The sequence below is a fragment of the Brassica rapa genome, chromosome A06, assembly GCF_000309985.2.
Source record: "Brassica rapa cultivar Chiifu-401-42 chromosome A06, CAAS_Brap_v3.01, whole genome shotgun sequence".
Lineage (NCBI taxonomy): Eukaryota > Viridiplantae > Streptophyta > Magnoliopsida > Brassicales > Brassicaceae > Brassica > Brassica rapa.
In genome coordinates, this window is record NC_024800.2 from 729,042 (window position 1) to 743,683 (window position 14,642).

The 14,642-nt window shown below is 33.6% G+C and overlaps 3 protein-coding genes and 1 non-coding gene across 5 annotated transcripts; 2 read left to right on the top strand and 2 right to left on the bottom strand.

Moving 5' to 3' along the window:
- Positions 1–6: 6 nt before the first annotated feature.
- On the bottom strand, positions 7–8,613 carry LOC103871113 (protein STRUBBELIG-RECEPTOR FAMILY 6). Its single transcript, XM_009149338.3, has 13 exons — positions 8,537–8,613; positions 3,249–8,454; positions 2,844–2,976; positions 2,703–2,774; positions 2,550–2,615; positions 2,418–2,489; positions 2,264–2,335; positions 2,105–2,176; positions 1,960–2,025; positions 1,809–1,871; positions 578–1,735; positions 341–497; positions 7–251 (listed from the first exon to the last, which is right to left on the bottom strand). The coding sequence occupies exons 2-13, from the start codon at positions 3,553–3,555 to the stop codon at positions 120–122; spliced, it is 2,370 nt and encodes a 789-aa protein (XP_009147586.2). The 5' UTR covers positions 3,556–8,454; positions 8,537–8,613; the 3' UTR covers positions 7–119.
- A 1,183-nt stretch (positions 8,614–9,796) lies between these two features.
- Positions 9,797–14,418, top strand: LOC103871114 (DNA-directed RNA polymerases II, IV and V subunit 12). Of its 2 annotated transcripts, none has more exons than XM_018659491.2 (4): positions 9,797–9,947; positions 13,459–13,518; positions 13,866–13,958; positions 14,166–14,418. In XM_018659491.2, the coding sequence occupies exons 2-4, from the start codon at positions 13,479–13,481 to the stop codon at positions 14,186–14,188; spliced, it is 156 nt and encodes a 51-aa protein (XP_018515007.2). In that variant the 5' UTR covers positions 9,797–9,947; positions 13,459–13,478; the 3' UTR covers positions 14,189–14,418. The 2 variants fall into 2 exon arrangements, with proteins under 2 accessions (XP_018515007.2, XP_033128391.1); XM_033272500.1 differs by lacking the exon at positions 9,797–9,947 and adding an exon at positions 13,211–13,323 and having other exon boundaries at positions 14,166–14,404.
- LOC103871149 (uncharacterized protein At4g26485) lies at positions 9,959–12,945 on the bottom strand. Its single transcript, XM_033272494.1, has 3 exons — positions 11,569–12,945; positions 11,279–11,435; positions 9,959–10,775 (listed from the first exon to the last, which is right to left on the bottom strand). The coding sequence occupies exons 1-3, from the start codon at positions 11,726–11,728 to the stop codon at positions 10,505–10,507; spliced, it is 588 nt and encodes a 195-aa protein (XP_033128385.1). The 5' UTR covers positions 11,729–12,945; the 3' UTR covers positions 9,959–10,504.
- On the top strand, positions 13,636–13,772 carry LOC117126341. Its single transcript, XR_004448913.1, has one exon. It is a non-coding gene; the product is annotated as a small nucleolar RNA U19 (small nucleolar RNA).
- Positions 14,419–14,642: the final 224 nt, after the last annotated feature.

A 14,642-nucleotide genomic window follows, 5' to 3' on the forward strand; every position in this document is an offset into this window, starting at 1 on the left:
TCATCATTCACAAAAAATTAACCAAACCCAATCGAAATCAAATGTAAAAGAAACAAAGAAGCTCTGTTTGTCGCTGTCTTTGCGACTTCATACAACAGACCAAACTGTTACCATGAGTTTTACATGTAATCATTGGTTGTGTCGGCACTACCAGAACGTTTGGAAGTTCTCTTGCTCATGTTAGCTCTCTGCACTAACACAACCAGTGACTGCACAACTTCAGACATTGGTGGTCTAAACTCCGGCTCCGCCTGTTCAACACACCAAACCACAAAATCTGTTAAAAGAAAAGTTCCTTGATCTGCAAGCTACTTATAAAACAGTTTTGTTATGTATATACCTGGACGCAGAGAGCAATAACATCTGCAAATCTTGAAAGAGACTTAACCGGATAAAGCCCTTCAAGAGCTGGATCAACCATTTTGCCTAAAGCATCAATATCATGAAGCTGTGGTGTCGCCCATCTAACCAATGACTGCTCAGCTCTTGACCTTGTGCTGCTCAAAAATTATAAAATTCAGAAAACACATTCCTCATCTGAGATGAGTCATCTCTAGATCATTAACTAGAAGTTTACCTGTCAAATGGTTTTCTCCCGGTTAAAAGTTCAAGCATCACTACTCCAAAACTGTACACATCACTCTTCAAAGAGTATTGACCTGACATTGATACTTCAGACGCGCTATAACCTTCATCGGTTTGGTTTAGTAACTGCACGTTTGCTGTGGGGAGGAAGCTTGCGAGACCTGAATCTGACAAGTGAGGATTCATCTCCGAATCAAGTAAAATATTGGATGATTTGATGTTCTTGTCAACTATAGATGGTGAACAAACTTCATGCAGGTACTCTAATCCACGTGCAGTCCCAAGAGCGATCTTGACTCGTGAGTTCCACACCAGTGCTTTGCTTTCCTCTTCTGATAAGTGTAGGAAGTCATGTAACGATCCTTTGCTGTGGAACTCATAGACTAGGAGATGTTGTCCATGTTCAGAACAGTATCCAACCAGTCTTGTCACGTTTGGATGATCCAAAACGGCGAGTTTCGATACTATTTCAGTGAAATCATCGGTCGTGTCGTGTGGAAGAGCAGAGGAATCAATCTTCTTTACAGCAAGAACCTTTCCATCTTCAAACTCAGCTCTGTACACTCGTCCAAAAGTCCCTTCTCCAAGAAGATGATCTACACTGAAACTGCCAGTAGCAATTTGGAGATCTGCAACTGAGTAGACTCTCACGTTAGAAGGAACCACCACGGTGGATTTCTTGACAACAATAGGCTCTCTTGTGGCATCCTCATCATCAAATGATTTGTGCCGTTCAGCTGGTGGAGGCCGGAGATTAATAGACAAGGAAGTATCAAGTTTCTTTGCCTCAACTGATGAAGAACTCTGAAGAATAGAATTATTTTCTGCAACCATATGAGGCTGGTTATTGGTTTTCTCAATGTCCATGGATGATGATGGTGATCTCTTTGATCTTCTTCTTCTTTTGACCAAGAAGAAAGCCACAAGAGCTGTAACGACTAGTACTGAAATGACTATGCCTGCTATAACACCAACTCCAATTCCTGATTTCTTGGATTCTCCATTGCTTGTGGAATCAATACTTGAATGGTTTGTGGATTTATGGCTCGGTGTGCCATGAGTTGGAGGTGTACCATGTGGTGGTGGTGGAGGAGGTGTACCAGGTGGTGGTGGAGGTGCAGGTCCAGTACTGAATGAGTTACCATCTTTTCTGTTTTCAAGAACAAGAAAAAGTGAGATCAAAGAGTCAAAGAAATTTTTTTTAAATAGCAAATGAAACTTACATTAAATCAATGCCCTTTAAAGAACTGGGGATCCAGCCAGTGAAATCATTGTTTGCAATGTTCCTGACAACCATTTTAGCAAGAACCAACATTATCAATGGACGCCTATACAAAAACAGTTTGATGTGTGATAAAAGGTTAGGTTACTCACAGAATATCAAGAGGGAGACCGGCTAAGACATCAACTGTTCCTGAGAACTGATTGTTCTGAAGGTACCTGTCAAGTTAATATCCAACATGTTTAGTAGCTGATACACTTTGAAAATCTATGGATAGCTTAAGAGTCAGATGCTTACAGTGATTTCAAACTTGTAAGAGAGGTGAAAGTTCCCGGTAGAGAATCAGTGAAAGAATTGAAAGAGAAGTCCCTGAAAACACACATGGACTTTTGTCAAAATGTATTACAAAGACTAAAACTGCAGAGAACAATCTTAATCTTGGCTACAAGATCTTACAAGGTGGTAATAGAGGTGAGCTTGGAGAAATCAATAGCTATTTGCCCTTTAAACTGATTGTGACCAAGATTACTGTTTTTTTTTTTGGCAAAAGACAAAACATTAATTATTTACATAAATGTCTATAGCAATGTGAAGTGAGGCTGTTACTTACAGATACTTAAGTGGCACTATCTGAGAAATTGAGTATTGAGCAGCTCCAGTGAATTGGTTGAATGCAAGGTTCCTGAAACACTGAGGATTATAAAACTCCAAAACACATATATTAAGGATCAATGGAACTTACAATCGTTCTAGATTTGGAGGAAACTGATATGGTAAATCACCTCCAAGGTTATTGCTGCTTACATCACTGCAAGTTTCCATCAAATATTTCATAAGACCAAATAAAAAAAAGGAAAACATATACAGTTGAGAGCATTAAACAGATTGGTCTTACAGCTCTGTAAGATTAGTCAGGCTATCAAGCTTGTATCCAAGTGTTCCAGAGAGCTCAAGACCTGATATCTTTCTGCAAAGTAGTTTGATGTTAACAATGCTAAACCATAGCTAACTTGAATAGAAGAAGATGAGTACTAACATTTGAGTAACTCGTGTTCCAGAGCAATTAACGCCTCTCCAATTCTGGCCACAAGGGTCACCAGCTGATGCAGTCCATTGTGTTAGCTGTGCTGGTGAATGCATACTGCTGAACAATGTGTTCAGTGCTGAAGCTGCAATAGAAGTTTTAAAATAATAAAACAATTACAACATAATCCAATCATAATCAGCTGTCTCCTTTAATTCAAAAGCTTATTACTACTAATAAAGAAGAATCTTGAAAACACACAGAGAAGAGAAAGATTCAAGATTTAACCCCAAAAAGGATAAAAATATTTGAGATTTGGGTATGAAGAATGGATACAGAATCAAAGGATATACAAAAAAAAAAAAATGAAGACTTTGAGAAACGCTTAAAATCAAAAGTGAAGAAGAAGAAACTTACTGTCTGATGCATCAGTGGCTCCATAGATGAAGCTAAGCTCGAAGCCAACAATGCAGACTGTAAACAGAACCACAACCAGCACCCACTTCTCCATCATCTTCTTCTTCCTCTTTCTCTCTCTCTCTCTACTTGCCAACACTCTATAGTCTTGTGACAAAGAAAGGAAAAAGAGAAATTTAGAAACTTTTGTGTTTTCTTTGTTTTTATTTAAAATATAATATATTTTGGAAAGTAAAGTTTTTCTTGACTGGATTCTACAGAGCAAAGCTGTCAAGCATACTTGATCCAAAAATGTTATTCCTTCCATTTCACAAAAAAATATTTTGACATTTTTTTTGTTGATACATAAAATGTTTAGAATTCAATTAAAATTTTAAGTATTCGATTTATTTTAATTTTAAATTTATTTGAAATTTATTTTAATTTTTCAACTATACTTAGTTATCACAGTGATTATTGACTCGATTATTAAAAGTATAAATGAAATTTAATTTATTTTTAATAAAGTGAATAAAATCAAAATAACAGTTTTTATGAAATCGATGAAGTGTATAAAATAAAATTTAGGCTCATTTGTTTTATTGTTTATATGTATAATTCAAAATTCGTTTTTAATTTTAAAGAAACAAAAAATAATTAATCGTTTATGTCCTTGTTTACTTTTCAGTAATAAGACCGTTGGTTAGTATTATTATTCTACTTTCACATTTAAATTATTCAGCGACCAAACGACTGTTCTGAACTTCTGATGATTATGGTACGTCCCATGATAAACTAGTTGATAACGCTGCCTGTAGATTTCATACCGTACGCGCTTATGTAGGGGTTGTGTCTTTATTTTCGTTCGTATTTTGAATTTTATTCAATGACAATATTGCTCCAAAAAAAAAATTCAATGACAATAATAATAATAATAATATTAATAAAGTAGCTTTCATACAATGGAGACCACTCTGAATATCACTAAGAAGGCTTGTATATGATTGGGTCTTTAAATTGTCCCCTCATATTCCTTTACGTTATTTTTTCTCATTTACTTTGCGTCTAAATACAAAAGAAATGAAAAGAAGAAGATAAACAATATTTTATTTATGTTATCTAAAATAAAAAGGAATGTGAAATAAAAACGAATTTGTAACGTAGTTAGAGCATCTCCAATGTAAAACTCCATTTTTTCTTTCAAAGTGAAGTAAAAGTGAAAATGGAGTAAAATTGCTTTAACTCTACTCCATTTCCCACTCCATTATGGAGTGATGAACAAACAAAAAAGAGATTACTCCATTTATGGAGTAAATTTTATTATGGAGTGAGATATGGAGTTTAGTTAGAGCATTCCTTACTTCATATTCACTTTTACTCTATTTTAGAAGAAAAAATGGAGTAGGGATGGAGATGTCCGTAGCAAAGGTCTCGTGTGTTTTCTGTATAACAGAATAGGTTTCTTCTACGTAACTTAAAAACATACATTTTAAAAGGAGAAAAAACATGTTTTACGTTCTTCTGTAATCAAGTTGTACAAATGCCACGTAAAAAAATGCCAGATTGTAACACTAAAAACACCTTCAATCATGGATTGTAGAGGAGTTCTAGAGAAAATGAATAATTCAGAAATATATATATATATATATGTGAACTGAACAGTTAAGAATTGGTCCTTTATTTAAAGTGACAAGTATTTAATTTCTAGTGGTCTATATTTTTTAACAAAATAAATTTTAACGACATAACTAAAAAGTATTAAAATACTATTGTTATGTTAGTTAGAACCTCTTTTGTGCATATTCACGGTTAATGTTGCTAAGTATCATTCTTCATGTATAGTTTATGTCACCAAGGAGCTCGTGAACCCAATACTCGTAGTTCATGTATATATATTGCTAACTACTGCATAGTAATTTCATTGTTTATTGACTACCGTACGTGTGGTTGATTTGCACGGTGTTGAGCATCATTATCGGCGATATATTTTATTGAATATTTAATTAATATGATATGATTAAAAATAATATAATTATTACATAAAGTAAAGCATAAAATATAAACCAATAAAAATATACAAGTGGCATTAGAATATTTTGAAGGGTTTTTTAAAAGTTTTCCTTCCGGTTCTCATTGTTTTAGTACACTTTCTCATTTTTCAAAAAAAATAAAAAATCATGAAAAACTTGTCCCCATCTTCGAAGCTCTAATATAACTTGTTTTTCAGCATCTCTGATCATGTGTGTTTCGTTTTATTGAGCTCTCATACTTGACCAACGAAATATAAACTTGCTATTTACATTTTATTTGGCTAGTCTTGGTCTTATTTTGGGCATGTGGATATTAACTTGAAGTCTTGAACGATCAAGCAAGTGACATAACTTTACATCTTCAACAGGTGATTTTGCTCTGTACGAAAAGGTATTTGGATTTAAAAAAACGTATATTTGTTATACGTACGTACAATCATGATGTCATAATCACTGCAGCGTTTCAACGTTCTCATTTACATGATGTTTCTTTTCAAATATTGGATCTAGCAGTATAGCGATCATAGACATGAAACTTTGGACTATGAAAACTATGGTATGTAGGATTTGGGATCTCTAGATGGTGAAGAGTGAAAGCTCTTGTTGTATTATTAAAATTTTTGAGATAGTACAGAAGAATACTTTTGTCTACATGGTTCAACAATACCATAGACTTATTTTTCTTACAAGGAAATGATGCAATGAAACAAAAAATGAAACTCGAAATGTTACAGAAGATATGCCTCTGATGAAACCAAAACAGTCTTCTCTCCTGTCAAAGTGAAACCAACCAAAGGACTTCAAAGATATTCAGTTTCTTACATAATATCAGCATGACAACATCTCTAGTGTCTCTATTTCAGACACAGTAAAAACTCTAGCCTGATTGGCGGATAAATCTCTTGATATCTCTCTCTCTCTCACCCATGAAGCCAGGAAATAAAACCTAAAAGTTTGATCCTTCAGATTAAAAAACGAGAGGAGAGTAAAGGGTTTAGCATGAGAACAGATGAGAACTATGAAGCAAGTGATTAAAATCAAAACACTTTATAAACATATTAAACTTACTTTTGAGTTTCTTGATACCTCTTTCTGTTTCAGTGTATCTCCTCGATCTCTGATTCCTTCTTATCAATAATTTTTGATCACCTCCGCGATGGTTTCCCTCGTCAAATTTACAACACGGAAAAAGCATATTAAACATATTGTTTAAAACTTTAAAATAAATTAAAACACTTTGCATACTCAAGGAAAACTTTGAAAATTAGTTTTAAGTGTTAAATTTACAATACTAAAAATATATATTACACATTTAACAGGCCATAAAAAATTCTATGGACATGATGCAACAGTTTGGTTTGCTTCTACATATTGCAATTCATTAGCTTAAACTTTTTTCCAAAATGAAAATTAGTGTAAGCGTTAAATTTACAATAAAAAAAACATGTTAAACATGTACACCAAAACTTACGGACTATAGAAATTCTATAGACTGGATGCAATAGTTTGGTTTGTTTTTAACATATTGAAATTTATCACCTACACCTTTCTCCAAAATGAAAACTAGTATAAGTCTTAAATTTACAATATGAATAACATATTAAACATATACATCGGCTAACGGACCATAGTTTGGTTTGCTTCTACATATTGCAATTCATTACCTTAAACTTTTTCCCAAAATGAAAATTAATGTAAGTGTTAAATTTACAATAAAAAAACATGTTAAACATGTACACCAAAACTTACCGACTATAGAAATTCTATAGACTGGATGCAATAGTTTGGTTTGTTTTTAACATATTGAAATTTATCACCTACACTTCTCTCCAAAATGAAAACTAGTATAAGTCTTAAATTTACAATACGAATAACATATTAAACATATGCACCGCTAGGACCATAGAAAAATTTATGGACAGAATTATGCAATATATATTATATAATATCAAAATTTAAAACCAAAAATAAAAAGTAAAAAAAAAAAAGAAATAGTTTTCTTAGTTTAAAAAGAAAAACTGACCGGATCCGATGTCAATCTTTTGACACGAAACGAGATGCTTTCCTCATGTTAATATTATGGATGAGGCCCGGATAGAAAGAATTCATCTCAGTAAAACATTCCGGCTCGAGAAAGTGCTCGTAAACCTCTCCATGATCGAAATGGCTTCGTCATTTGGCTTGCCCTTCTCTCGTTTCCACTCTGGTAATAACCTCTGTCACAGCCAGAAAATCCTCCAGAAGAACACACCATGAAGCAAAGTGATGCAACATATTATAAGTTTCCCCGTAACAAAATATTCTTTTTCAGAAAAAAAAAGCTTTGCTCGAGAAGAAACAGCAATTATCATAAAGAAAATAAAGAGTGGGAAATTTGGATGCGTGGAGTGAAGTAAAAGAGTGAGTATTTATAGAAGAAGTAATTAAGAGATATGTCCGTTGTATAATTTTCTTTTCCAATTAATGCTGCAAAAGCAAAAAGGAAATTGATCACAAAAGTAATAAATTTTCTTACCGTTATTTTTCGGGACTCGGTAATAATCTATCACGCATGCATGTCACTTGTGAGTGACAACTGTATTTTCTTTTGTCAAATAAGAAAAGAAGAAAGATTGATCACAACGGTAAAAAAATTACCTTACCATTTCACGGAGATTGTTGAACAACTGTTGCCTTGCAAACCAAGCGACGATCCTAAAAGCTCGTTTAGAGAAAGAAAAAAACTCAAAACGTAAGGAGTGTTGAGTTTGTAAATTAGTATCAAGGCATTTACAGAGTGAAAGTTGTATACAAAGAAAAGTTAAAGATCTCTAGTAAAACACACAAATTTTCTTTTAAGAAATGTGTTTTCTTCACAAAAAAAAACATAATTTAAAGATTTTGAGGCTCTGGCACATGGCGCAGTGATGTGATTAGATCACTTGCACTGTTGAGAATCTGGTCCTCAACTTATCTACATAACCAAACACCAACTTATAACTAACCATTGCAATGGAAAAAGATTAATTAATAAATCCATTAAAACGATTCTTAGTCCTCCAAACACAATGCTCGCAGAAGAAGCTACAATGTTTCCTATAATGTCTGTAGATAAACCACAAAAGAGGCATAACATAATAATAATAATAGTAAACAAAAACTACAGCATAATCCAAAACTTGACACATGTTCTTCAATCCATCCATCATCTGTTTTCCCTGTAAGAACACAACCAAATAACACATTAATGTCGAAATTGCAACCAAAACAAGTAAAGGTTTGTTGTTAAGAGTACCGTACCTTGTCTGGTTTCATCAACGCCTGTCTGTTTTTCCTTTCCCTCTCTTCCCCGAGAACAAATGTTTGTTGGGATTGTGAAATCCCGTGTCCAACTCTATATTGTCCAATTAATACGATATTGTCGACTTTGGGCTTTAGAGGCTGGTCCACATGGATTTATTTTTGGATTTCATCCCAAAAGGTCTCGTACTATTAGAGTTGGACATCTCTTTATATATTAGACACTCTTTGTTTAAACTTCCAATGTGGGACTTGGATTGACATCTCTCAATGTTTCGGCCTGAGAGTCGGTATAACTCTATCAGCCTCACCACGTCTCGCATTCTTATCTCTCTTCTTGTGAGAGTTGTTGCTAACCTTAAGCGCCACCCTCTTCTGAGTAGAGTCTTTAAACCCATCACCAGGCACAACCTCATGAGCAGGCGGCCTAGACTGTGACCTTGATATAGGTATAGACCTCGACTTCAACCTAGGGGTGGGCGTTCGGGTACCCGTTCGGGTTCGGGTCGGGTATTTCAGATTTTCGGGTATTTCGGTATAGATGTCTAGAACCCGTTCGGGTATTTCTGTACTTCGGGTCGGGTTCGGGTATTTTTAGTTCAGATTCGGTTATTTCGGATCGGGTTCGGATATTTAGATTTTGAAAAAAAAAATTAAAATTTTCATTTCTCAAGTTTATTGTATTTAAAAATATAACTTTTAGTTAACTAATTTTTTATTTTTAATAGATTGAATGGTTAATAGATTTGGACATAACATTTTAAAACTAAAAATGCACTAATTTAGTTATTTTTTTTAATTTTGAATATAACTTTTTGTTAATTTTTGAAATAAAAAACTTGACATGCATTTTAAGTGAGTAGCAAATCATTTTTCCGTAATTGTATGTATATCATATGAACTTAAATTATGTGTAGTATCAATATAAATATTTTATATAAAATGAGAGATATAAACTAGAAACATAAGGTTAATTATACATATGTTCGGTTATATTCGGATATCCATTCGGGTTCGGGTATTATCCGTTCGGGTTCGGGTATCCAATCTCTCCTTATTCAATACCCGTTCGGGTATTTTGCTACTTCAGTTCGGATTTCGGTTCGTTTTTTTCGGATCGGGTTCGGGTGCCACTTTGGATATCGGGTAAAGTGCCCACCCCTACTTCAACCTATACAGCTCATTTTAATTATTTTTAAGACTTTTTCAGTCAATTTTACAACAAATTTACAAGCTTAAAAGTTAATCAGTCGAAGTTGACTTGGCTGGGCTTTTATCAGAAGCCCATATATTAATTGCTTTTATAGATAAACCCACTCGTAGGGTAAATGTTAAAACCAGACACGTCTCTTCGCTCGTGTTCGAGACCATCGCATAAACCCTAATTCTTCAGAAACCTAAGCTTTGTCTGGTAAGTACAAATCCAATCTGTTTTGTCTAATTTCAGTCGCGCAAAAAGGTTCGATTTTGCAATATTTTCCGATCGCGTTTCGAATCGTTTGAAATGATCCAAAGACTCAGTTCAATCGTTTGAAATGATCCAAAGACTTGCTCCTCGCACGAGCCAACTAATGGAAAACAAAGATCTCCTCAATTCTTATTAATGGGATTTGCTTCGTTAAAATAACAACATCATCTGTTTTGTAAACTACATTTCCTATCAAATAAATGATGATCTCTATTGTACATAATTGTGTAAATAGTAAACACATATAACAAGAGTTTGTACACAAAATCAAGAATCTACCATCTTTTTATTTCAATTTGCACACTACAGTATGGAAGAACTATTTGGACATCGAATTAATATGATGACCTTTCATGTTGTGCGTACGTATAGTTGCATTTTGGTGCAAAAAGAATTAATTATGGCCATAATTATTTAGAGCCAGGTAAAAATACGGAATGTGCAAGTGCATTTCAAATAATTTATTGTTATTATTTTTAATATTAAAGAAAACGAAGAGTTTATTTCTTAAGCATAGAAATAACAACTACTTCGAAGGGGAAGTGAGAGTGAGAGTCGCAGCTACATTCACACTTATTTGAATAACATGGAAATATCCATTTCTTGAATTGCATCTGCTTGATAAGACGCAAACCGTTTTCTCCAGCAAGAGATTTTATATCCAACTTGTTAAACGGGTACATTGTCATATTAGTGAAATGCATCTCTCCGCCTTCGTTCATCATCTCGGGGGCACTCTGCATGAATCCTGTCACCACATCTTTGTGTTTCCTGGGATTATACATGCAGATACTTAATATACACCAAAACATATAATGTAATAAAATATTGAAAATAAAAGAAGACTCAAATTGAATACTCTTATATGTTATTAACTACACTCTACAGAACCAATCAATTAAAATATATATGCAGATCTCCATGTATATAAAATGGATCGTTAAGGTTTAAGAAAAAAAAATCCACATAATATTATAAAAATAAACGAAAAATACCAGCATATCAAAGTTATAAAAAATTTAGTTTCTGAGAATTTCAAAAGGTTTATTAAGAATATATAAAAAGACTTGAATTTTGAAACATTTAGGGATATTTTATATTTTTAAAATATTATTTCAAAACTTTTAACTACACTACAGAGCAGATCAATTGAATCTTGGATCCCATATAGTTTTTTTTTTGAGAAAAACGAATATCATATTGTTTGTATATCGCTTATTCAATACATGCACAAATACATGATAAAAACACTGTTTCTAAGGGTCAAACCTTACCCTGCATGAGGAAAATTAAAGACAATTCTGTCATATCGAGATAGGCGATAGTCTGAGGTCATAGTGTGTACGTTGATACCACGAACCACGGTGCACCCAAGACTCTCCAGTTCTTTCACGTTCGCATCTCCATTGCTGTACTGACGCCCTAGTCCAACTACCAAATACAAAATTAATATAGAACACTAAGAAAGCGAATTTGACAGGCTAACTATTTGAGTTTTCTTTTGGTGATTCAGATTGTTACAATAGCAAACCATATACGAATATTGAAAATGATTTAGCATTACCTCGAACATCAAGAGATACAGCAGTGATCTTGGCGACAGAAGCAAAGGCTTTAGCTAGAGACAATGAAAATGAAAACTCTCCTTCTCCAACCAGAAGTATTTTTTGCATACGGCTACATTGACTTAAAATTTTAGACTCTTGAACCTCCATTTTTATCATATGGATGTTTTTCAATTAAACACCATGTCCTTATATATAAGGAATCAAATGTAGAGGATCGATAGTCTCATTAAATGTTTGGCTCTATAAATTGTAATAGGTCCCTTCGAACTTTGTGACCGTTTATGTTCTTTGAGGACGATTCATGTTCCACTAGAAGAGAGTCAAACTGCTTTTTTACGGCTATAGTTAATGGGCTAAATATACATGTATCGTTCCCATAAACGTCAAGGTGGTATTAATGTTTTCTTATCATTAATTTAATCAACAGTTTATTATTATCTGCCTCCAGTAAAAATCCCTTGTAGGAAGATTATTATAAATCGATTGTGAACTTTGGTGTTCTACAGATATTGGAATTCAGATTTCAAGTTGATATCTTTCCCTAATTTGTGAAATATATTAGAAGAATAAATTTATTTTATAAGTATAAAATGATTAAAACTAAACAGGGTATAGACTCCTTAAAGCAGTTCCCTGTGAATAAACTTATTATGAAAACAAAAATTCTCAGCAGCCATCGCTCATGTGAGAATTAGTACAAGTTTATTGGTTAAATTCTCAATAGCTATGGGCACGCAATCGCGTCCTATATACATTCAACCAAATATCTGCTTCAACAAAACAGTTTTTTTTTTTACATTCACATTGGCTTCATACTTACTTATTTTCGGTTTATTAAAAAAAAAATATATATATATATATATATATATATATATTAACAAACTAAAATGTTATTGGAAGATACAAAATATTGGAAACATTAAAATTATAGAAAAATAAATGATCATGAAAATCTTACTGTTTAATCAATATCAGAAATTATGAATTTAATTGTATCTTAAATATACTATTTCAATATTAGTTTAATAGATATGAATTTTACAACAAATTTACAAATCAAGATGAATAGGTTTCATCAAGATGACACCTTTGTTATCTGCAAGACTGAAGCGGCGTGGGAAAAAGACAGGAAGACAGCAGGTTTTGGATGGATCATCTCAGGTCACGATGTAGAGGCCCCGATCCAGGGATCCTCGTGTCAAAGTTTCATCGGATCTCTGCTAACATCGCAATGAAATTGACCTTTTGTACGGCGTTAACCCTAGAGTTTTCACAACTCAAAGTTTATTCTGACAATTCAACGTTCATCAGAACAATTTCAGGTAATAGCCAGTCTAAAAAAATAATTGGAATCATGAAAGATATCCGATGGATCTCTTCTGGTTTTGCATCAATGTCTTTTTCTCCCTCTCTAGATCAAAAAAACGTTTTAGCTGATGCTTTAGCAAAAAAACTTTTCAAACCTTTGTTTCTGTGTAATAGACTTCAGGAAATGGGTCATTTATGGGCCCATTCTCTATTCTTAGCTTTAATGAAATCTCTGTGGTAAAAAAAAAAAGTGAATATTTTGACGTTTAGGTTGACTTGGCTGGGCTTTTATCGGAAGCCCATATATTAATTGCTTTTATAAATAAGCCCACTCGTAGGGTAAACGTTAAAACCAGACACGTCTCTCTCTCTCTCTTGTCTCTTCGCTCGTGTTCGAGATCATCGCATAAACCCTAATTCCTCAGAAACCTAAGCTTTGTCTGGTAAGTACAAATCCAATCTCTTTTGTCTATTTTCAGTCGCGCAAAAGATACGATTTTGCAATACTTTCCAATCTTATTTCGAATCGTTTGAAATATAACCCAAAGACTCAGTTCAATCTCTGTGTGTTGAATTAGGTAAGATTCGAGTGGATAGAATGGATCAACAGCCAGAACCAGTTACTTACGTCTGCGGAGGTAATCTCAGGACCCATCTTTTGTTAAAGACCGAAGCTTTATGCTTTGTAATGTTAAATTTATTTAATTTATAAGCATGCCTCTTTTGAGTAGCCTTATGAACTTTTTAATTTCATAATTGGGCTTAGTTAGGAGGCATAAATCAATCTGATCTTTTTGATACTTTTCTGTATTGGTTTGATCTTAATGACTTGAGGTCTTTTGAGGAGGAGCTCTGCTTTCTTGCTGCTTCTCCCAAGCAGCCTCAGACATTATACATTTAATTTTTTTTTTCTGATAGATTATCATTGCCCTTTATCTTTAGTTTGGTTAACTTGTTTTATCTGAATGTTTTTTGGTTTTGGAAGATTGTGGACAAGAGAACACTTTGAAGTCAGGGGATGTGATCCAATGCAGAGAGTGTGGATACCGTATCCTATACAAGAAGCGTACCCGTAGAGGTGAGAGTTAACCTCTATCCTCCTTTTGTTTAATTGGTCTTCTTAGGTTTCTTGTACTTCTCTTTTGGTCTTTTTCTAATTGTTATAAAGTAAATGACATTGGTGGCATAATTTTCAAAATTTATAAGTTTGTAAGCTAGGTGCCGGTCGAGTCAGCGTGAATCAATCAATTTGCTCATAATGGTATGAATGTTGATTCTCTTGCAGTTGTTCAGTACGAAGCTCGCTGAGAACCACAGCCTTGAATGATGATTTGAAGTCTGCTAAGATGTCATAGAGACTTATCCTGCCTCTGTTTGTAATATAATCCCAGTTCGACTTGAAATTATGTTTCTGTTCTTTTGCTAAGTGGCTTGTTTTTGTTTGATTTGGTTAACAATATGACTTTGTAACCCATTATGGAATGTCTCTCTTGATCTAAAATCACCCATCATCAGTTACGCATATACAGAATACTGTACATACTTTTCTTTGCTTGACTGTGTTCTTTGCAATAATCCAGCTTCTTGAAGCAGAAAAGACCGTTTCAGTGTTATATATCACTCTTGTCAGTGCTCGAGATTGCTAAATTGTCAAATAAGACATGATCAATGAGAGTGGCAGACATAATATAGAAACCGATGCAAAGTTATCTCTTAACTAATTAATTAGTGTTCTAGACTTCTAGTCATTATATATATATAT

What these genes read in the sequence shown, in the direction of transcription:
- LOC103871113 (XM_009149338.3), bottom strand. Translation starts at nt 3,555, where the DNA reads ATGGAAGGAATAACATTTTTGGATCAAGTATGCTTGACAGCTTTGCTC. An exon ending in AGCCACTGATGCATCAGACA is followed by an intron (nt 2,977 to 3,248) that starts GTAAGTTTCTTC and finishes CTTCTATTGCAG; the next exon opens with CTTCAGCACTGAACACATTG. An exon ending in CCTCCAAATCTAGAACGATT is followed by an intron (nt 2,490 to 2,549) that starts GTAAGTTCCATT and finishes TCAGTGTTTCAG; the next exon opens with GAACCTTGCATTCAACCAAT.
- LOC103871149 (XM_033272494.1), bottom strand. Translation starts at nt 11,728, where the DNA reads ATGATAAAAATGGAGGTTCAAGAGTCTAAAATTTTAAGTCAATGTAGC. An exon ending in TGTATCTCTTGATGTTCGAG is followed by an intron (nt 11,436 to 11,568) that starts GTAATGCTAAAT and finishes TGTATTTGGTAG; the next exon opens with TTGGACTAGGGCGTCAGTAC. An exon ending in TTTAATTTTCCTCATGCAGG is followed by an intron (nt 10,776 to 11,278) that starts GTAAGGTTTGAC and finishes GTATAATCCCAG; the next exon opens with GAAACACAAAGATGTGGTGA.
- LOC103871114 (XM_018659491.2), top strand. Translation starts at nt 13,479, where the DNA reads ATGGATCAACAGCCAGAACCAGTTACTTACGTCTGCGGAG. An exon ending in AGTTACTTACGTCTGCGGAG is followed by an intron (nt 13,519 to 13,865) that starts GTAATCTCAGGA and finishes TGGTTTTGGAAG; the next exon opens with ATTGTGGACAAGAGAACACT. An exon ending in CAAGAAGCGTACCCGTAGAG is followed by an intron (nt 13,959 to 14,165) that starts GTGAGAGTTAAC and finishes ATTCTCTTGCAG; the next exon opens with TTGTTCAGTACGAAGCTCGC.